We start from the raw sequence: 21666 nt of genomic DNA, 5'->3' as shown, positions 1-21666 counted from the left end.
GTATCTTTGCCACCCAGACCTAAGCCCCTGTTCAGTCCAACACGCAACACACTCCCCAGTCTTCAGACCATTCAACCACATCCAGATTTCTTATCCCAGCCTTCTGCCTCTTCCCCAGATACAGTTTTTCTTCTATCTGTAGTTACATCAAACAATGTGCTCCCCTACTTTGCCTGGGTCCAAAGAAGGCTGGACCATCTATGGGGGTAAGTGGCCACTGCAAGAAGAGAGAGTTCAGACCTGGCTGGAAACATGCCCGGAACATGGGAAATCTACAGTGTATTTTGTGTGAAAATCAACGCTGTCGCTACTGAGTCAGTGAGAACCACAGCTCCTTAAGGCTTGTTCTTGGAAGGTTTTTCAGAAGAAAGGCATGAAGCACATTTCCTACCCAAAGCCCAGCTCCTCTGCGAGTCTGTCGTTCTTACTCCACAGCACAGTGCACCAGAAATTTTGAAAAAGGACATAATTATTTTTTTCTGACAAGGAGAAAACAAAAACGTGCTTAGTTTTAGCTATGTTCTTGGAAACAGCTTAATTGATTCAGATGAACTTTAAAAAAAAAAAAAAGTATTATAAAAACAGCTGGAGGCAAACAACTGCTGTGGGAGCTTTTAGGCCAAATCGTTAAGTTTTGATTAAGTTAGAAGCAAGCGGAGGCAGGATTTTGGTAGGAAGTGTCAGACAGTAGACACAAACAACAGTAATTCTGGTAACAGACTTCCTAACAGAGAACAAAAAAATCATGAATCTTGGAAAGAGTGAAACTCCTGGAGCACCACTAATTCTCAGCAGAACTGGACAACAACGTGAAAGATGATGACCATGAAAATCATTCTAAATTAAAAACTGTATCCACATCAGGGGGGCTCATGCCCACTTCAGTGTTTGTTTCCAGTTAACATGCCAGGATGGGATCATATTGACAGGAGTGACTGCAACTGTCAAGCAAACATTAGCAAATATTTACAGAAATGTTCTTTAGAAACTTGTGAAAAGGAGAATTTGCCCCAGAAACCTCCTTCTGCCAGTGATGCTCATCCAACCAGGAACAGATGAGACTCTTATCTCATGTGTCCGCCGTGTACCTACCTTCCACTTACCAGCACAGATCACCATTCTGCTGCCTACTTCTTGCACCGCCTGACACACGCGCGCAATCTGCTGACCAAAGATTACTCACAAACATCACCCCAACAACAATCCTGGCTCCCAGACAGACCTTGAAAAATCACACCTTGCTCGCAGACAGTTTGCAAACATAACGCAAGGGGCGTTTGTCCCTCCTTTCCCCTCTCTCCCAAAATACTCCCTTAGGGGAGCCCTTGTTTTGGGAGATTTCTGATCTACACGTGAGCGTCCATGTGCTGACACAGCCCCCAGCTCAGAAGGGCTTTGCCTAAAGAAGATGCCACCCCCACGCCAGTGCCACAACCAGAGCTTTGGTGTTTAAAAATTGCCTTTTTCTAGCAAGGCAGGAAGCAAGGGGAGGCCTTAAACAGCACGTGGAAAGAGCGACCGCAAGCGGGGTGGCCTAGAGACAATAAAATACACAAGCATAAAACATGGGCTGCAACTGGTGCATGAAAGCGCCGGTCTGAAAGGTGTGTACTATTTCAGAGTTTCCTAGCTGAGAGTCAGCAAGACCCCTTTTCACCCACTCCATCTTCCTCCACTTTTCAGAAATAAGCCTATCTCCAAGGTTATGGAAAGAATTAGATTTGGAAAGAATGGATAAACACTTCAGTTTCCGATGTCTGGGGACTCGTGGCATTATCGGGGCCACTAGACACAGGCTGGCCTCCGCTTCCCAAAGCATCCCCGGCCCTCGGGCTCAGAGGGGCTGTAAGGAAAGCTGCTGGGGCTGCAGTGGGTGGCTTTCTCCTTCCTTCTCATCTCAGACTAGACTTCCCGCACTCTGTCTTCCCGGATTTACTATCTCACCGTACATTCGGGTCGTGATTTTGCAGACTTCACGAGAGGCAAACATGCCTGTACAGGAATGTGTGATTTCTGCTGCAATCCATTTTGTTCATAAGGCTCTCAGGAGAAGATATACAGTGGGATGTAAATAATGGGGCTCCAAACTACAAAACTCCTTCAGTGAACACAGTTATGAGGCTGTAGCTTCCAACAAGCCAGGGTTTTAGAGCCAAGGTTTTAGTGCTAGAGGAAACTGGAAGGTCTCCATGCTGAAGAAGGGGGCAGAGAGCCCCTGTGCTGCGTCTGCTGGTAGCAAGAGGCCTGCCCGGAATTAGGGGTTCTCTGAGTATTTGCAGCTCACATCCCCTGTTTTCCAAAGCAATGATGCACCTTCCCAAATCAGCTTAAATCACACTGTTCTTCCCCATTGACACCTTCTACAGCTGATGAAGTTGACACTTATAAACAGGGATAGCACAACTGCTCTACAGTCCGATTTCCTTCAAACTGTAGCACATACGGAACTAAATAACCTCCCCCTGTAAGTAATTCCTTTGTAAAATAAGTCCCAGTGGAGAGGGATGGGGGATGCGTGTGTGCATGTGTGTAACTTTGTCAAGAACGTGATCTGACATAAACAGAAAAAAAAATGTTGGTACTCCATCTCCTGTCAGTAGATGGACTGTGATGTTCAGATGCTACAGTTAGAAGCTCTATAGATTATTACCAGCCAGGGGCAGTCTGGAAGCCAGTGTGTCATCCCTTTATTTAATGGGTCTTGCCTCCAGGAGAAAACTCTGCCAGGAGAGATGGGGGCTGTGGAGCAGAGCTGTCTGCCTGGGCAAGGCGTGGCCTGGCACCACATCCCTTTGTGCAGGACATGACAGGGCGAGGAGCGGGGGGGGACAGCCCTGCTGGGATCAACCATATCACTGCCACACTGACAGGTCCCCTGCTTACCCCTGCCCCCTGCTCCAGGCACACACAGCCTGCTCTGGAGCGTGCTTCGAGCAGTCTTCGGTGCCTTCATCCCCTGATTTCATCGGCTTGCCCATGCCTACACCACTGTGTCAGTGCTTCTGGAATGGGGCTGAGCAAAAGGGAACTGCTTCGCTCACCACCACCAGGCACCCAACCCTGCAAAACAAGCCCCTGCTCAGCCTTCTGCCAGCAGAACCCACCAGACCCATGGACCTGCATCATCTCAGACATACGGGGAGGAAGAGAGTCAAAGCGACCAATTTAGCTATTTACATACTTGTATCGGGTTTTTCCATTGGGCCATTTTCATAGAGCCAGCTCGAGTTGACGCTTCTCCCACTGGGATGCCACTGCAGGCTTTCAGCTGCTGCTCCTTTTCCTTTTGACACCCTGAGAAGGAGTTCCCAGCAAAGTTTTTGGTTTTAATGAAATCTGTGGGCTAAACCAGGCCATTCCCTGTTTTTCCCCAGTAGGGAACTAATTTCTGTCAGACTCAACATCCACAGCTGTATTCTTGGCTTTCAGGACAGACTCCGTTCCCCTCACAACTCCTCTTGGGCACATTGCAGATATTATCTATTAATGGTAAGGCACAAACACCCTTTGATTAACACAGGACCAGGACCCACTGGCCTCTTACGTGTTAATACACGTAAGTGGCCACTGCTACACACCATGGTTTATCTGCTTTGGGCTCCTAATCTCTCCATCTCCATGGGATGTGGAATCAGCCAGGTTTCTACACATAAGCCTACATCAGAGAACGTGCATGTTGCCTGAGGCAATACTTGCATTTGGCTTTGTCTAGAAAAACCCGAGCCGTTCCACTTGATTTTTGCAGAGTCCAGATAGGCCAGACCAGTGCATAGCAAATGGCCCAAATTTACAAACGTTTTGCAAGGAGTGTGCTATGTTTCCTGGCTAATGTCTGAAAAGGAGAACTGGGGTCAGGCTGCACTTTCCCTTTCTACTTCTCTGAAAGTCACTACAATCAACAGAATAGACAAAGGGCAGGATTAGTCCTGGTTCCTTTGTCATTCTCTTGTAAAATAGCTGGGGTCTGATTCAGTTGCCCGCTCATAGGTTTCTGGTGCCATGCAAGACACACTCAGATCCCTCAGATGCCGACATGGGGCAAGCAGATACCAAGGCCTTGAGGAGCAGCACAGGGAGACCAGGCAGTGTAAATGGGGGCACCTAGGCCAAGCGTCATGCAGTTGGCTTAGCGCTTCCTCCCAGAACCAGCTAAGCTTCCCCTCTCCACCATCTGTAGGATGCTGGGTACCTCCTATTGCGTCTACTAGCATCTGACAAACCTGTTGAAATACTTTTGCCTCAAAGCTCTGCCTTGTTGCGTGCTCTTCATGTCTAGGTCCCCAAATATGGTGAAAAATTCATCCCTTAGAAGCTTGGTTGCAATCACAGCCTCTTGGTTCCTTTTTGGGTAAGCTTCAGGCCATTTTCTAAAGAAATCCATAGCTACCAACAAATATTGTCTGGCAGATTCCATCTCAGGCAAAGGCCCAACAACATCAACAGCAATGAATAGCAGTAAGGTCCCCAGGAGACACTGCTCCGTAGGGTTTCTCCCCATCTTTGGGGACCCAATTTTGAAATACAACCCATGCAAGAAATGCATCACATTTCCTGTAGTAATTTTCCGTCATCTGTCTGCATTTTCCTCAAAACCAGTTCTCTCTTGGGTTGACTAAGGATTTTGGAACGTCAAGATGTCCAATGGTTTTGACATTATAACGAAACCTCAGAACCTCCTTTTTGAGTATTTCGGATATAATGAGCTCTCATGAATACTCATCACCCATTGTTTTATTTCCCCATCTCCTATACAACATTTTGTCTTTAAATTCCAAGCTTTCTCACTATGGCCGAAGAGCTACTCTGCTACTCCAAAGAGAGGCTATACTCCAAAGCAGACACAGTTGCCAAATGAAAGTTTTTTTCAATCACGCCTTGTTTTGTTACTAGGAAGCTTTTTGAGAGACACTTTCAGCTCCTTAAACTCTGCTCTAGCAAACCTACCTCTACTGGATGAAGCAGGAGCATTTTCATTCCTGCAGACTATGAAAGAAAGGAGGAAAAAAAGGATGCAAACTCAGTCTTTTCTTGCTGTCCTGGTGAGGGAGGTGTCTACCACCAAAAAGGCATTTGAACAAGGTGTTGGGAAAACTAGCCTTTGGTGACCGTGGTCTTGTGTCAGTGCTGTCCCCACCCCAGAGGCACCCCCAGCTGCGTTCAGCAGAGACTGCTTCAGCTCTGAAAATGCCCAGCTGCTCTCCTCCCGCCACCGAGGTAGCTTTCCCTTCTCACAAGGACCATGTGGAGCTTTTGTAAGCCTGGGAAGTCCACAGCTGAGCCTCCAGCAGCAGGACCAGTGCCCCGCAAGACTGACAGTGCCCTGCTCCCTTCCCTCGCATCAGGGAAGCACTGCCCCATTGCCCCTGGCTGAGTGTTTTCCCAGGGTGCAAACCTCTTTGTCTACCTCTTTTCAACAGCTCACCTCACTCTGGCGTCTATTTCAGATCGGCAGCCTTGAGCTCATGAAAGCCTGTTTGTAAAACATTATCAGTTGCTGTTAAAGAGTTCACCATGTGCCAGGATATCCTCAGCTATAAGAGAGAGATTGGATGGCTGGCCATATAATACCTGCTCTGTCCGTCTCTCAAGTGAGAGCTGCCTTACACAGGTGGCGGGACACCCATACTACAGTTTGCTGTGGACTTGTCCTAACACGAAAACAATTTTCACCACCAGATATCCACAGTGGAAACCAAAATGAACCTAGTGAGGCACATGCCAGATATTATCTATTAATGGCAAGGCACAAGCACGCTTTGAGATTAACATATTACACAGCAAAGCTCTTGCTCGCCTTTTTTTTCTAACCAGGACAACAGATGAGGTCCATGAGCTGGCTACAAGCTCAAAGAAACAACTCAGGGGCCTGCCTGCGGAGGCAGGTGCCACAAACAGATTGCCCAAACCTCTCTCTTTCACATGAGCCATGTCTTTAAAGGAAAACACCGCAGGTTGAAAGCCCGTGTGCTGACTGACCAGGTATCAACCACAGTGATGTACACACTGAGTGCTAGTTCATCTCCCACCTTGGCCATGCTGAGCATTTTCCTGGATCCTGGTGGTCCAGTCTCCCGCTGGCATTTCTCCTCAGTAAGGACACTTTACCAGTCCCTGCCTTTCCTCGTACCCCCTGGGGTGGCTCCATTTTGGACTGTCCCATCATGTCCCTCTCCGTCTAGTTTTACTCATCTGCAATGCCTATAAAATACACATACGGTAACCCCTCTCTTGCTGCTTGGCTTCCCCTGTAGCCCTCCCTCTGAAGTGGACCGCTGCCAAATGGAGGCATATAGGTTGTACTACCAAGAGCTCCATTTTTTCCCACCAAGGCCAAGGAAAAGGGGATTTCCAGTACAACCAGCCACAAAAGTACCCTTTCCAAAATCAGCTAATTGAAGGCTACAAGGGAAGAGCCAACACCAACTGAACATCAACTTAGTATCCAGCCCTGGGCACGACAAAGCTTTGCTACAGCCTCAACTCTAACTTAAAACCAGTATCACCCAGCTTTGTATGTGCAGCTTCAGGTGCCTTTGCTTCCTGAGTTGAGTTTGGGCCTTTCAGTATATTTTTATGAGGCTCTGTCCTGTCTAGCCGTATATTTGTAAAAAACCTCTCTGTGGATATTTCCCCTCCCCATCAGAGCCGCACTTAACCAAGCCGCTGCTCTCATGTTTGATATAGTAGCCAATCCCCCATTGCTTTTCTGTCCTGCGTAAGTCCCTTTTTCTAATAGCTTGAAGTGGTATGAACTGGATGGAAATACTCTTCTCTCTAGCACAGGACCTTATACCTATATAAAGCAACCAGCTTCCCTCTCTTCCAGTAGCAGCTTTCCAACTTCTGTTCGAGGGATGAAATGCAGTATTTGAGCTCCGCCATAAATCCCACAGCTTCATGGAGTGTTTCTGGCCTCCTGCACAATCTGCCTAAGTGTCTAGCAATTGGTCCATCGGCTATTTATCTTGGAAGTTCTCACTGGCATCTGGAGACATGAGGAACACAAAATGTCTGCAGGTCCTCTGCCAATTTAGGTGGGTCTCTACTTCCTCTTGCCTTCTAGCATTTGGCCGTGTCCTGTCTAGCTCAGACTGATATCTGGCTCCAATCTGCTTATGAAGGTTCAGACCAAATCTTGATAAGCTGGGTTATGTCTATAACACAGGGCTTCTCAGCTCTCAGGTATGGGTCCTTGCCACAGCTGTGGTCCTGACTCCGCTCCAGGATAAGGTCTGGGCATGCACCATCCTAGGGAAGGCTGGAAAAGAACCACACAGTGCTGCAGAAGGTGCTCCTCCTGATCCGGAGTCCAGCACCACCGTCCAGGCTACAGGGTGTACCCCTGCCCCAGTGTCTGACCTCAGGCTCTTCTCTGTGAACAAGCGCTGCAGAGCAAGGCTCCGTCTGGCTCCTCTTTCCAGCTGGCCACCCAGTGGCAACGGACATGCGTCAGCCTCCCATGGGGTCCTTTCTCTAGTGGCATTGCTGAGGTTGGAAAAGTCTGATGCTGTGGGCTTTCCTGTGCTTGCGTTACAGAGGACACACTCTGGAAATGGCGAGTCCCACAGGTGACCCAAGCTCTGCCTGGCAGACCCAACAGCCTGAGACCAACTCCACACCCAGCAGGCTGGTACCCTGGTGAGGCTTTGCTTTCCTTTTGGAGATGGTTTTCTGTTCTTTCAGAAACCTTGCTGTGGCTCAGGCCTCTTATTAAGTTTCAGGCTGAATAACGTTTTCCTCTTTCCCCTGTTTTGTGAAACATCTTCTGGCCTGTGTCACACACGTTCCCCAGCACCTCGCGGAGTCGGGGTCTTGCAGCTGTGCCTTCAGATCTCTCTGGGCACTGTCCCAGCACAGAGTCTTTCTTTGATTGTTTTTGGCCCATTCTGGGAAAATTCCCGATATCGCCCTCTCTCCCTGTGTTTTGATTTGATTTCATTCTGGTGTGAATTCCTTTCACTTTCCAGCACTCCTGAATAGGTTAGATGTCTGCAAGCACCTTTGTTATCTGATCCCTCTTGCATCAAAAGGATTAATACAGTTCCCCGTTTCCCTCTTTGGAAACTGCATCCTACCCCGACACCAGCGTTACTGCTCCCGACTGAAGCAGTCAGCCGATATCCCAAGTCCTAAGGAGGGAGTTTCCACTACAGGGGGGAACTGATGAGACCCAAGGTATTTGTTTTACACTGCGGTGTTTGCACACAAAGCACTATCTCCCTAAACACGGTAGCAATCAGATAGGAGTCATTTCAAGACATTACAAGTTTCTTTTATTTCCCCCAGACTTCTGCCTGCCCAAAATGTTAATTCTGTCTTTTCCTCGGGTTCCTTACTTCCCATTAATAGCACTTTTCTGATGGGCCTTGACTTTCTGTTGACTTCCCCTCTTTGGTTTCGTAGTGTTTTCAGACTTGTACTGAATAAAGGCGGTTGCTACCTTCATAAGCCCCTCAGAGTTTCCACCCAGCCTCAGCGTACAGCTTGCCTATCAGTGACTAAACCAGCTTACCTTTCAGGCTCCATCACCAGCTAAAAACCCACTTGCCTGACAGCTAATGAACACAGTTCTTGCTAATAAAGAATATATTTAGAAATAATACTGATTCAACCATCTGTTTCCAGCAAGCAGATTAACTGCTTAAACCCTTAAATCGCATCTTCACCAAAAAAAAAAAATAAAATCAGATTTAAATTGACATTTAACTGCTGAGTTAGGCAATGCAATGGTCTCCAATCAGTGCAGATAAGGACAGACCATAGCTCATGACATACCAGCTTGTCATGGCTAAATCCTGCTGGGACCTGAAGATAGCTACTAAGTGTTGAATCACAGCACTGTCAATGGAGAGATAAAGAATTTGATGCTGGTGGATTCATACTTATATAGTCCATAAAATCAGTTGCAGACCATGTTCCATAATAGCGGTGAGTCTGCCACTGCTCATCACCCCTCCAAGATATCTCCTCTTCTTCTTCCCCTGCCTCTTCTCATTCATCTCTGTTCCCTCCTCCCTCCATCCCTCTCCCCTATTTCTTGTTGACCCATCTTTCTTTGACCAAAAAATGGCTCTAAAATTATCGCGGTGATCACAATTGCTCTTTCACGTCATGCCTACTTATGTGACAGTCAAAGGATGAAGATGACATGCAAATATGAATGAAAAGATGACCAAGCAGAATCACCAGTATGTATAATAGCATTGATTCATCTGAACTTACACAGAAAATAAAGTGGAGGTCATTTATTTAATAGATGTAAGCAGCTTTCCTCCTTTAGTTATGAACTTTCATTTACAAGTTGAGGCAGCTGAGAGACATGTAACTATGGTAAATTACTCTAACGCTTTATTTATACGAAATGTTCCCATCCGTCTTCTAGCAAATGATTCTCAAGGGGTCTTACATTAGCTGTGTTACTGCTCAGGTTCCTTCTAATCCAGATCTCTCTTTTCTTCTGAAAATGTATCTACATTAAGATAGTAGATGTATTCTTTCCAAGCTGATTAACAATTGAGATGGGATTTTTTTTTCCAAAACGTAGGCGTAATACCTCAGAAACACATGACTTTTAGGGCAGGGATTTCTCAGCATTTTCTGAAAGACAGTGACCAACCCACAGCTTGTTTGGGCCAATATAGTTTTCCCACGCTGATGAGTTGCTTTTTAAAGATGAGACCATTCATGTGGATTGACAGGTTGAGCCTATTTTATGTACTGAGAGACCTCAGCATATGAGAACACGCCAATTGCTATGGCTTCTTGCACTGAATAAGGACCTGGCCATCAGGAAACCTAAATTCAGTCCCCTCCAAAATTAAACACAGGATGCCTACTCTGTAAGTTTTCCAACTCCGGCCGTGGGCTCCTTCTCCAGCCCGCTGAGAGCCTCCTTCTGCAGGAGCCCCGGGCCCTGGGAGGATCACACTGATGCCACTGAGTGGCGACAGCTTGACCTTGCACAAGCCACTCACACACAGGTTCTGAGCCTCAGTTTTTCCGACTGCATAACGCGAAGAAAAGTCTTTTACTGCTACAGAATGTGTCACACTTTTTACCTGAGAATTGCTACAGCTACCCAAACGCCCTGAACAAGACTTAAGGACTCCAGAGAGCTGGGAACTAGGGCAACCGAATGGACAGGGCTGGGGCTGGAGATGTCCTTCAGCAGCAGACCTTGGCTCCGAGCCTCCTAGACACCACCTCCCTCTTACAAGGGAAACTCATCATGGCTTTGAATGAAGGGCTTGGAAAAGGAATAAATCTTCAAGATCTGATGGACTGAAGTCTGCACATTAGCTCCCCTTAAACCCTGAGTGCATTTAACTTGGGAGGTTAGAAACCACAGCCAAAGAAATCTCTTTTGATTCACAACTTGTTTTGAGCAGTCACCCATAAAGCAGCCAGTGAATCACTCCAGCCAGTTAGTCATGCAACCACACTGACTGTACACTCAAAAGGCAGCACAAAATAAACAGCCTGCAGCTCCAGATAACACACACACAGCTCATTTGCGCTATCTGGCATCAGCATATATTGTTAATAGGACTCCTACACCAAACCCTTAGGAAAAGACGCACTCAGTAAGCATCTCCAAATCTCTCTCCCCATCAGTATTTTTCTCGTCTGCTTCGCACTGTGTTGCTTTCAAAACAATTAAGACTAGTAAAAGTTTTAAGACTCTTTCTTTTTCAGCACCCGTCTTGTTGCTGGTAACGTCCTGCTGGGGTTACAAGCTTGCGCTGCAGAAGTGTACGGCTAAAGCGGAGTTAATCCCAGTCAGCAGCGGACAAGTCGAAAATAAACAGCTCTAGTGCGAAAAGAAATCTTCCTGCAAGGAGGGAGCGGCAGGAATACTGGGGGAGGGAGGCTCCCGGTCCTTTGACACATGAGTGTTATAAACAGCTCGGGTCAGGAATCCTATAAAAGTCTCCAGCCAGATCTACCGTCCAAGTCAAGAGAAGCGCAAAACATCTTTGGAAAGAGCCGCGAATAAATCTTCCTGCGCAGCCGGAGTACGGAGCGTGAGCCCTACCTTCGCGTCCTGCTCCCTGAGGAAATCCCGCAGGTTTCCGCGGAGGAGATCCCGCACCTCCGAGTGTCTGTTCAAACAGAGGCTTAGCCAAACTCCTGGCGAGAGCTCCCTCCCCTCCCTGGGAGGGTGCCGGAGCCCTTGAATGGCAGATCTGGTGGCCCTATTGTGGAAAAGAGAGGGCGATTGCCAGGGCGGCGTCAGCAGCACGCCGGGAGCCGGCGGCCCTGCCGGCCGGCCCTGCAGCACCCGGGAAGGGGCCGGCCCCACCACCCGGCTCCCCCGGCTGCCCCGGCTCCCCTCCCGCCCTCGCTGGCTCCGCTCGCTGCTGCTTCTCCCCGGTGCCCGCCAGGGTCCCGTCCCCCGCTCCCCACTCGCGCCTCCCTCCCGCATACTTCTCCCCTTTATACTTCCCTGTTGCCCCCCGCGGGGATCAGGGCAGCAGCATCTCCCCACCCCCGGCCCCCCCCCTCACCTCTCCCCGCCGGGGTGCGGGGGGAGCCCGCGCACACCCCTCCTGCCTCCCCGCCGGCGCTTTTATCCGCGGGAAGGAGCCCAGGCAGGAGCCGAGGGCCCAGATCAAAGCTGAGGCGGGGGAGGAAAGGGGGGACAGGACCGGGGCAGCCGCCGCAGCCCGGCATCCCTCCCCCACGCAAAGCCCTCTGCACCCTGCGGCCGGGCGAGGGGCAGCGGCCGCCCCCCGGGCCGATGGCAGAGCGGCTCCCGCGGAGATGCGCAGCGCGGTGAGCGGAGGCCCGGGGGAGCCGTAACAGTCCCAGACCTCGGGAGGAAAGCACGGCATTGCCCGATGTGGAAGAGCCCTGCAAGAGTCCCGGGGAAAGCAGCCCGGGAGCCCCCTCCCGCCCCCGGCTGGGGGCTGCGGCTGGAGCCGGGGGAAGGGGGCAGATGCCGACGGTCCTCCCCGGCGCACCGCGGGCTCCGCAAAGCCCTTTTGAACATCGGCGGGGGCGCGGCGCGGCGCGGCGGGGAGCCCCGAGCGCCTGGCAGCGAGCGGTCTCTCACGGGAGGCGGAGGGGGGACCGCCAGCGAGCTCGTTCCTGCCGTGCCTGCAGTTTACATTACATTAGGGGGAGGAGGAGGAGGAGAAATGCATTAAAAGCGTCAATTTAAAAAAGCACGCAGCGAGCCTCTGATTCCTACGGCAGTTGCTTTCTGCACTTCTATTAATAACGCACTTTAGCCTGCACTTTTTATTTACTCGCTAAATGAAAGAAATGGTCGTTATTTGCATAACCCGGCACTTAAAGAATTTCCTCTGTTACAGAAAGCCCGTTTCCTTTCTCCTGTCTCCTCTGAGCAAACATCCCCATCACATTCGCCTTCACTCCCCAAAGGATTTTGTTTTCCCAGACCGTATTTCTATACAACAATATACGTATATATTTGTGTGTGTGCATGGGTGTATGCATACATATGTTTCAAGACATATAACTTACTTCAGCTCCACGCAGTAGAAATAGCAAGTCAGATTACTACAGCACATAAATCATTCGAAAGCTTTTTCCCCTCCAAAGCCAAGATATATAACCTGCTCTGAGGGCTTTTATTTAAGATTTCGGCTTTAATTGCCGGTGCTGGTCTGCGGGGTAACCCGTACCTCCCCTTTTTACGGCGGGGAAAGCAGGGAAGCCGTGCGAGGCCGCCGGCCCGGCGGCAGCGCGCAGGCAGGAGGGCGAGCGGCGGGGGAGGCGGGGAGCCCCACCGGGACCCCCCCAGGGCCTGGCCGGTAGCCGCCGCACCGAGGGGGCCGCGGGGAGCCCGGCCGGGAGCCCGGGCCGCCCGATGCCACCGGCCCTGCCAGGAGCCGGGCTGGAAACGCTTCGGCGACTGCCGCTCGTGTCCTCCGTGTATTTACGGCCGCAGCTCTCCCTGGCCTATATTTATCCGTACAATGCAATGGAAGGGCTTAGATCTAGAAATAGAAGCCGGGAGCAATAGATGGCAGGCACGGGCTTTTTATAACTCGAAACGACTTGTTTATTAAAGAATTAAAATAAAATTAAACAAACAAAAAAAAAAAGGCGGGGGGGAGATCTCCACTCTCTCCGCTTCGCGGGGTGCCCACCGTGCCAACCGCTGGCCGCTGCCCGCGCCGGGCAACCCCGGGGCTCGACAAGGCAGGAGGGGGGAAAGGCGGAGGCTGCGGGGCGGCCGTGCGGGGAGCGGCGTCCCCGAGCAGCGCGGAAACCCGCCCGGGCGATGGGCCCGCAGCAGCCCCGGGCTCGGCTCCGGTCGCCGGGGGGAAGCCGGCCGCCTGCGCACTGCCTGGCGGCACAACCTACCACTTTCTCGACCTCGGGTTGTTTTTTTTTTATCTTTTTTTTGGGGGTGGTGGTGGTGGTGTTTATGTGACGTTGTTTTTTAAATTGAAGGATTTACGGGCACAGCGTCCCACCACCCCAGCATCCTCCTCAGCCCCAGGCAACCGGGAAAGGCGGGGAGCCAGCAGTCCCTGCCGCCGCCGCGCTCCTTCCCCGTCTGCACGGCAGTACCAGCACCAGAGCGGCCGCGGGGGCTCGGCGGGCGGCAGCGGGGCAGCCCCTGCTCCCCGGCTCCCCGAGCAAAACCCGTCTGCCGTTCTCTCCACCCGCCGTAACATCCCGCCCGCGCCTTAGCGGGCCGCGCTTGTGCCCGCTGCGGAGAAAAAGGACGGCTCCCTCTTCCCCCGCTCTCACCCACGCCGAGGGTATTTAGCCGGGCTCGATGATCTCCCGGTCCCTTTAGCCGGGGCGGGCATTCCGGGGGCACAACGCCTGTGCCCGGCGCGGTGGGCTTAGCCCTTCGGGAGAAGGCGGAGAAGCACCTACGGGTGCCGCCGTCCCTGTGCAAAACCCCGATCTGGCTATTATTAGCGAGTCTCTCTCTTCAATCATTATCCATTAATTATTATTGCTATTAATTATCCTCGCGGACCCATGTGCCTCTCATTACAGCCCCATCGTCCCTAGCCGCATCACGCGGGGCTCGCAACGAGCGCGGGTCTGGGCCGGGCCACCCTCCGCCGACGCGGGGCTCCCACTGAAGTCAAGCCTGGAGCCCCGGTGAAAATAAATCGGGGGGACCCCGGTGGTGTTAAGGAGGGTGATAAATTCGTGTGGCTCTACCAGGGATTGCAATGCGTCATCGCAGGCTAAGCCGGCTCCCTGGGCTTTGCAACCTACAAAAACAAGAGAGCCGGTTAGCAGGGAGAGGACGGCAGGGCAGGGCAGGGCGGCCGGGAAGGCACCGGGGCTCCCCTGCGCTCCCACTTCGCCCGGCGGGAGCGGAGAGCGGGTCCCTTCTCTCCCCGCGGGGATTCCCCGGCCCCGCCGTGCCCTTCCCCGTGGGTCCCGGCCTGGCCCCAGAAGGCCTTCGCAGGTGCGGAGCGGGCCTTGGCGCCGGCCTGGGGTTGCCCGCCTACGGGGAAGGGGGCAGGGGAAGAGAGGGAACGGGGGAGAAGAACACCCCAGCCTCGGCCCCGGCCAAAACACACGAGAAAGCGGCCCCCCAGCCAGAGCACGCCGTGCCCCTCCTCAGCTCCGCGGGGACGTGCCGCGGGAGACGGGCTGTGCCTCCCGGGTGCGGGCAGGGTCAGAGCGATGCCCGAGGCGGGGGAACGGGACCGACCCCTGCCCGAGTCGGCCCGTAGGAGAGCGGGCAGCGCGGCCGGGCGCAGGGCATGCGGGCTCCGCCTGTGCCCCCCGGGCACGGCTGCCTGGCGAGGACTTCATGCCCTTTCCCCAGGAGGGGAGTCACCGGTGCTGGGGGAAGCAGGGCCCGCGGACCTGGATCCGGGGAGGGGTGCGGGGAACCCCTGGCTGCTCGCAGCTGGTGATGGACGGCGCCTGAGAGCGCCCGGCACACCGAGGTTTGGAAGACGGACAGAGCGAAGGCGCCTCTGCCTCCTTTTAAGCCTAGAGACGGGGCAAAGGGAATGTGTGAGGGCAGAAAGAGAAAGTAAAGAGGGCAAGGAGTACCCAAAACGACGGCGAGAGCCCGGGTCGCGGGAGGTGGGAGCGCCGGTCCGACCCAGGCCTCCCCCGGCTCCCCCGCGCCCCCAACCCGCAGTCACCCCTCGTCTTAGGGACACCCCGGAAATGTCCCTAAGACCCAGCCAGGCCTTGTCCTTGTCCCTGCCTGGCGAGGTCACGGTGGACCGGTGCCCCGAGGATGGGGACGCGGCCACCCCTGTCAGCGGCGACGCGCTGAATCAAGGCCGGGACAACCTCTCTTTGCCCGCACAGAGAGCGCCGGGATGGAAAGGAAGAGATTTCATTTCCACTTTCCTTTATTCGGAAAAAATTAAAATTAAAAATTGTGGGGTGTTTTTTTTTGTTTGTTACTTTGGGGGTTGGTTTTTGTTTGGGGTTTTTTTTCTTTTTCTTTTCTTTCCCCCTTCCCCCCGCAATTCGCCTCGATATAGCGGAAACCTCCCGAAGAAGCGTTTTGCCTCTTAAACCCACGCTCAGAATCGCCAAGGGAAGCGATCCCGTTCAAGGCAGTCACGCCGAGCGCCAGCGCAAAGGAGTGTCTTAATTGCCGCTAATGACCCGCGGAGAGGATGCGAGCGGGTTATCTGCAGCCGGACAGAAATCAATTAGGGGAGTGGCAATTAGGAGAGAAAGTGAGAGACAGAAAAGTAGGAAAGACCGTTACAGAGGGAAGTGAAGATTCCGGTGAAATTTTCCAGAAATTCTCCCCCTAGAAGAAGGTCCCCGTAGGGAAAGTTTGGGGCAGCCCGACGGTCCGCACTTCCTTTCTCTTTCTGTTTCTCTCCCCCTTTACTGCGGATTTCCCCGCGTTGCCAAAGAGCTAACGTTTTCCGGGAGCGCATCGGCTCCGCTCAGAAACGACGATTAAAACTACCGCAAAGCGGGAGGAGAGGGAAACGCGGCTTCCCTCGGGCATCGCGGGCTCCAGCCCGGGCTGGGAATAAAGATACTCGAGGCGGGGGGACACGGCGGCCCCCGGCCCCGCACCGCGGCTGCGGCGGGACGGGGCTGGCCGCGGGCGCGCTGCGCTCCGCCGCCGCAGCCGGCTGCGCTGCTCGGCGTGCAGGAGCCAGGCAAGGTCTCCTTGACCCCGGGAGGACTTGTCCTGCCGGGCAGCCGTTCCCCGCCTCTACACCCCCCCCCGCCCCCCGCCCCCGGGAGGCCCTTTCCAACCCCGGGCGTCTCTCTCCGGTTTCGCCCCCGGTGCTTCCCCCGTCGCTCGCCAAGGACTCACCGTAACAGGAGACTTGCAGAGCTCCGTTGTGGCCGCTGCTCTCTTGCAGCTTGAGGTTGCTGTCCGGGGGGGTTTTGCAGGGGCCTCGCTGCATGTAGAGGTGCGGCGGCTGCTGCTGCTGCGGAGGGTATTTGTTAAAGGAGGCCGGAGCCCCGGCGGAGCCGGGAGCCTGCACGCTGCCATCCAGGGACTGACATTCCTGCTGGCTGTAGCGGCTCCGGCACTTAGTGCTGCTGTCACCAAAGCCTTGTCCTTTGCTGGCCAGGAAAGTAGGGCTGAACTTGTCACTTGCTTGAAATGCCCTAAAAGGCGAGGAGCCTTCTGTGCCCTGGGAGGCTGCGTTGTAGTAGGAATCCATGGCAGCCGGATCACAATAAGAAACACAAGTATCAGCATTCATTCCTAAAATTAAAAGGCCCGAGTGTCCTTAATGCGCTTGGAGGGGCACCAGGAACCTCTCTTTCTCTCTCCCTCTCGCATACACACACACTCACAGCTGGGCCAGGGAGCTCTAAGAGGATTCAGATGTTCTTGAAAGCTGACCAGATCTCCAAACCCCCTTAAGATCTCGCACAGTAAAAGGGGTCTTTTTCTTTCCCTCCCTCTCCCTCTCTCTCTCTCTCTCGCACACACACACACTTGCCCTCCTTCTCTCCCTCCAAACTATCTACACTCTACAGAGACTCTTCTCCGCACTTTCCCCCCCACTCATAGGGGAAAAAAAAAAAAAAAAAAGAAAAAAAAGAGACCTCTCCCCCAATTAATATGTAGATGATGACAGTGTAGGGGAGGGGGCCCAGGAAGGGGTGTGTGTGTATGTGTATGTGTGGAAGCGGAGAGGGGGGGGAGGTCATATCTTTTGCGTTAAAAAAAAAAATTAAAAAAAACCCAACAAAACGACCCCAAAATTTTTTATGATTAAAAAGCAGAAAATCAAACAGATGACACGAACGCCACGAAGGGATGGATGTGGGATCCGTACAGGCGGAAGCACCGGGGACGATTTTAATGGTCGTGACACGCTCGGTTCGCTCCGGCCCTCTCCGCTGCCCCCAGCTGCGGGGACCCCCGCCTCCGCGGCCCCCTCCTCTGTATTAAAGGCAATACGGATTTCCCCCCGCAGCTATATGCCTTTAAGCCTCCCCCGCCATTAACCTCTTCAGGGCCAGCGTCTCTCCCAGCGCTGCCCCGATGCCTCCCCTGGCACGGCGGTGCCGTGCTCGCCCAGCTCATCGCCAGGCAAGCTTCCCGCGGCCTCTCGCCGCACGTTTGTGATCGTCGTTATTTATTTACCTCTAAAAACGTGCTCTCTCCAGGTGTAAAACCACTGGATCAAAAGCGGGAGGGCAGCAGGGAGGGAATTTTAACAGCGTCGCCAAGGACATAAAATTGGCCCCGGCTTCTGGGACTGCCAGAGGTGAACTTGCAAAGGGACAGAGGCTGGCAGGAGCCCTTTTTGGTTTGAAGGGTCAATTGCAACCCAAAAAGGGCTTAAAAATAAATCAATACTCACCTTCCGCCGCTCCCCCCCCCTCGCCATTCAACCTGATTCCCCTCCTCCCCCGGTTAACTCCTGCTACCCCTTACACTTACTCTTACCCTGCCTTCCTCCCATCCCCACATCTGGTTTCTATTGCTCGCTTACCTTGAAGTTTTCAGTAATAAAGATATTACGCAAACTACATCCACAGTTCTTCAGTCAAAAAAAAAAGGGAAAAAAAAAGCAAGAAAAAAAGGAAAAAAGAGAAAAGAAAAAAGAAAGAAAAAGAAAAGAAAAAAGAGAAAAATAAAGGAAAGGGAAGAAAAGAAAAGAAGGCCCTTAACCCCTTCGGGAGCGCGGGCCGCGGCGGGGCCGGCTGCGGGTGGGAAGCGGGGGCACCGGCGGCGGTTCTGGGCTCCCAGCGGGCTCCCTCCGGGGCCCGGCCCATGTGTCCTCCCTTCTCCCCCCGGCTGCCTCCCCCCCGTGCAGAGCGGGGGAAGACTCGTGGCTTTCATCTGCGTGTGTGTATCTGGGGGCGCGGGGGGACCGGGATGCGGCCCCGGGGGGGGTGGGCGCGGGGCGGCAAGGCGGGGGTGCGGTCCCCGGAGCGACGGTTCGGGGGGGCCGTGGCCGCCGCCGCCCCCCAGGGCCTTGCTCCAGGAGCAAGACCAGTACCGCCGTTTTCATTAGCTCGGATCTGACAAGAACAGCCCCCCCCCCCCCCGCCCCTCTCGCCCCCCAGATGCAGGGGGGATTTCTAGCGAGGTCGTCGTTAAAACAGCCAGAGACGGGTTCATTTACTAGATTTCAAACCATTTTGAGAGTCTCCCTCAGAGCAGCGCTGCGCTCGCTCAGCTTTCTGGTCCAAGAAAGCTTTCAGCGGATTTGCCTTCCTTATTCCCTTTATTACCTTGCTTAATTCTTTCCTCGTCGTTTCTCTCTCCCCTCCCAAACTTCCCCCACCCCACCGCAGCCCCCTCTCTCTCACTTCTCCGCGACTTAATAAAAAGCAAACCGACTCAATGCATGAGAATCTTTCTAAAAACCACTTCGGGGCGGCCGGGGGAGCCGGGGCGCTGCCGGTACCCGCAGCCGACGAGCGGCAGCTGCCCAGCGGCGGAGCCCCGGTACCCGCAGCCCCGACTCCCGCATCCCCCGCAGAGGACTCGCCGCTGCGCCATTCATGGAGGAGAGTATTATGTGTGTGAGCTCGTTAAAAACGAGTTTTCCAGCCGGTTACTTCCCCAGGAATTATTCTGGCGAACGGAGAAACAGGCTGAAAGAAATGATGTGAGGGCAGTCCTCGATGCTGAGGCGTTATACTCGGCCTCGGGATTTCTGTTCGGCAAAGTTAAACAACAGCAGCAACAACAACAAAAACTAAAGGGAGAGATTACGGCATCGGGCAGGAGAGTTATTATTTTTTATTTTCCTTTTTTTTTTTTTTTCTTCAGAAGCGCTGCGGTGCAGGGACTCGCAGAGGCACTCCGGCTTGGCCGAGCCGAAGGAGGGCTGCCCGGGGTCTGCCTCGGCCGGAGCGCTCCGCCAGCCCCTCCTTGCATTAAACTGTAACGAAAAGTCCATTAGTTCCCAATCAGGGCTAATCCAGAGCCCGCGGAAAGGACCGCAATAAAATCCTCTCCCTAATGGCCAATTTGTGTCCCTAGAAGTGGGAGGTTAATTCGGGAATCGTTACCGACGGAAAGGGTGCTCGCAAATACCTAGCGATCTGGCGGGGGGTGGGGGGGAATAACCGGGGAATCGCTTTCTTGACGGTTTTCGTTTGCCTGGGTTGGGTTTTGCGTGAAGTCCTCTCAGCAAGTTTGACGGGGGATTCCCACAGCCCCCGTTAGCTGGGAGCGGAGCCGTGTGAACATAGAAGCACACAGGGAGCCTGCGGCCGCCGTCCCCGTTAAACGAGGCGAGGGGGACTGCGTGTCGCGGCGCTGCCGAAGCGGCCGTGTCCGCCCGACGGGTCCGACGGTGGGGCTCTGCCCTCCCGGCGGAGTCGCGGCGGCACTGGGAGGGCTGCCGGCTCCGGGGCGAGAAGAGCATCCCCGCCTGCGGGAGCGAGGATCGGCAGAGCAGGGACAGAAAGGGGCACGCACCGCTTGAAACCCGATCTCACCATTTTTCCTCTGAGTGACCCCCAAACTGCCCTGTCCCTGCACCAAAGGCGTCCAAAAGGGAAAGGCGAAAGAGCGGCCGAAAGGTCTGCGCTCCGCAGCAGCCGGTTGCCAATCCTGTATGTATATGTGCTTTGTACCGAGACCGTTTTCAGGTACAGTCGCTGCTGGTTTTGGAAAGGGTCACTCCCGAGGGTGCCTTCCCACAGAGGGCTGGGGAGCCCGGGTGAGACCCCACTGGTCCCGCGTTTAGGGACGGCGGCTCCCAGTCGAGCAAGTCACTGCTGGGGGAATCGCCCGGGTCTCCAGCTCCGGGAGATCCATGTGTCCCCTCCCGGCGACAGCCCCGGGGAGAAGGGAGCAGCCCAGGGCAGCCCTGCCTGGCTTGTTTTCGAGGAGCCGTTTCCTCTCGACCGGGACAGGAGCGGGCATCGCTCCCGGGTGAGGACACGGTGCGAGGGGCAGGCGATAGCGGTCGGATTCTACAACTCCATCTCTGCAAGAAAAAAATCTTTATTCCCATGCGATTTAGACACTCAGGCTTGTGTCACGTCCAGGGAAAAGGCAGAGGTGCAACCTGGTCCCTGCACACCGGGCGTGGGGCTGCGGGGAGCGGGCAGCCGGGAGGGCGGCGGGGACGTGCCCGGCTCTCGCAGGGGGCCGGGAGGAGGAGGCAGGAATGTGCTTCTCCGCTTTCACAGCCACCGCCGGGAGAAACCCACCGTGTCCCCCCACAAGCCTCCACCGTCCTCCGGGGGCTCCGGCCGCCCGCTCCGGGCCGGCCCGGGGCTGGTGCCGGTGGCTGCAGCCGGAGCGGCGGCGGGGTGGCTGGGGGGAGGCACGGCGAGGTGCCGGGTACAGAACCCCAGGTCCTCCCCGCTCCACCCGGGGGGTGGGAGAGTAAATACCTCGGTTCAGGGAATGGGCTCACTGCACTGGGGAGGGGGACGGAGAGAGGGGGATCTTTCAAACCGTTCCCTACCGGCTCCTTGGCAAACCCTGCTCTTGGAAACTGCCTCCAGTTTGTTTTACCATTGGGCTGGTTTGTGTGGTCACTTCAGAGCCGCGAGCTCCTTTTGTACCGGACCGAGATCTGAAGGCGACCTATTTATAATACCGCTGCCGGCGGGGGAGAGAGGGGAAAAAAGTATTCGTGCTAATCTCCCAATTTTTTTATATATTTTTTTTTTTTTTTTTTTTGCCTTTTAATTTCCAGTGGGACGAAGGCTGCGTCTCTGTTTGGGGAGCGGAGCCTGCCTGGCGACAGTGATGCTGGTACCTGCGCTCTGGCTCCCGCCGAGCGCCGCGCTGGGGCCTGAGCTGCGTCGGCGCGGGGGCTTTGCTCTCCTGCCCTCGGTGCCTTTCCTCGGGGATAAACGTATATAGACTTATATGCGACGTCGATTGTTACTAAAACACATTCTTCGTGTCACGAAGGAGCTTACAGAGAGACGGAGCTGACTCGCTCCTCTCCTGCCCGGGCAGAGCGAAGGAGGAGGCTCTGAGTCCGGCCAGGCTCGCCCCTGCCCCTCCGGGCTTGTGCTGGCAAAGCTCTTCTCCCCCCACCCTCCGAGCTCCTGCCGCTGCCTCTCACCCCGCTTCAGCAAGGCCTCAAAGCTTGCTCCCGGGCTCCGCTTCCCGCAGGCTCTCGCCCCGCAGCCCCGATGCCCACGGCTCCCCCCGTCCCGCCCCGCTGCTCCGGGGACGCTGTGCTCCGTGCGGATCCATAGGTGTGCGCGCAGCCGTGTATATCTAGACGTTTTCACCCAAACCGGGCACCTGCCCGATCCCTCGGGCGACGG

The 21666-nt window shown here is 54.2% G+C and overlaps 1 protein-coding gene across 1 annotated transcript in view; it reads right to left on the bottom strand.

Annotated features, from left to right (window-relative positions):
* ALX4 (ALX homeobox 4) overlaps positions 1 to 16658 on the bottom strand; it is a 40345-nt gene extending 23687 nt beyond the window's left edge. Inside the window, 1 exon segment of the mRNA XM_054199850.1 lies at positions 16259 to 16658. Coding sequence (XP_054055825.1) covers positions 16259 to 16658 — 400 coding nt within the window.
* Between the last annotated feature and the right edge of the window lie 5008 nt (positions 16659 to 21666).

The sequence above is a fragment of the Rissa tridactyla genome, chromosome 4 (genome assembly GCF_028500815.1).
Source record: "Rissa tridactyla isolate bRisTri1 chromosome 4, bRisTri1.patW.cur.20221130, whole genome shotgun sequence".
Lineage (NCBI taxonomy): Eukaryota > Metazoa > Chordata > Aves > Charadriiformes > Laridae > Rissa > Rissa tridactyla.
The sequence above is the reverse complement of the archived record's forward strand: the minus strand, read 5'-3'. Positions and strand labels throughout refer to the sequence as shown.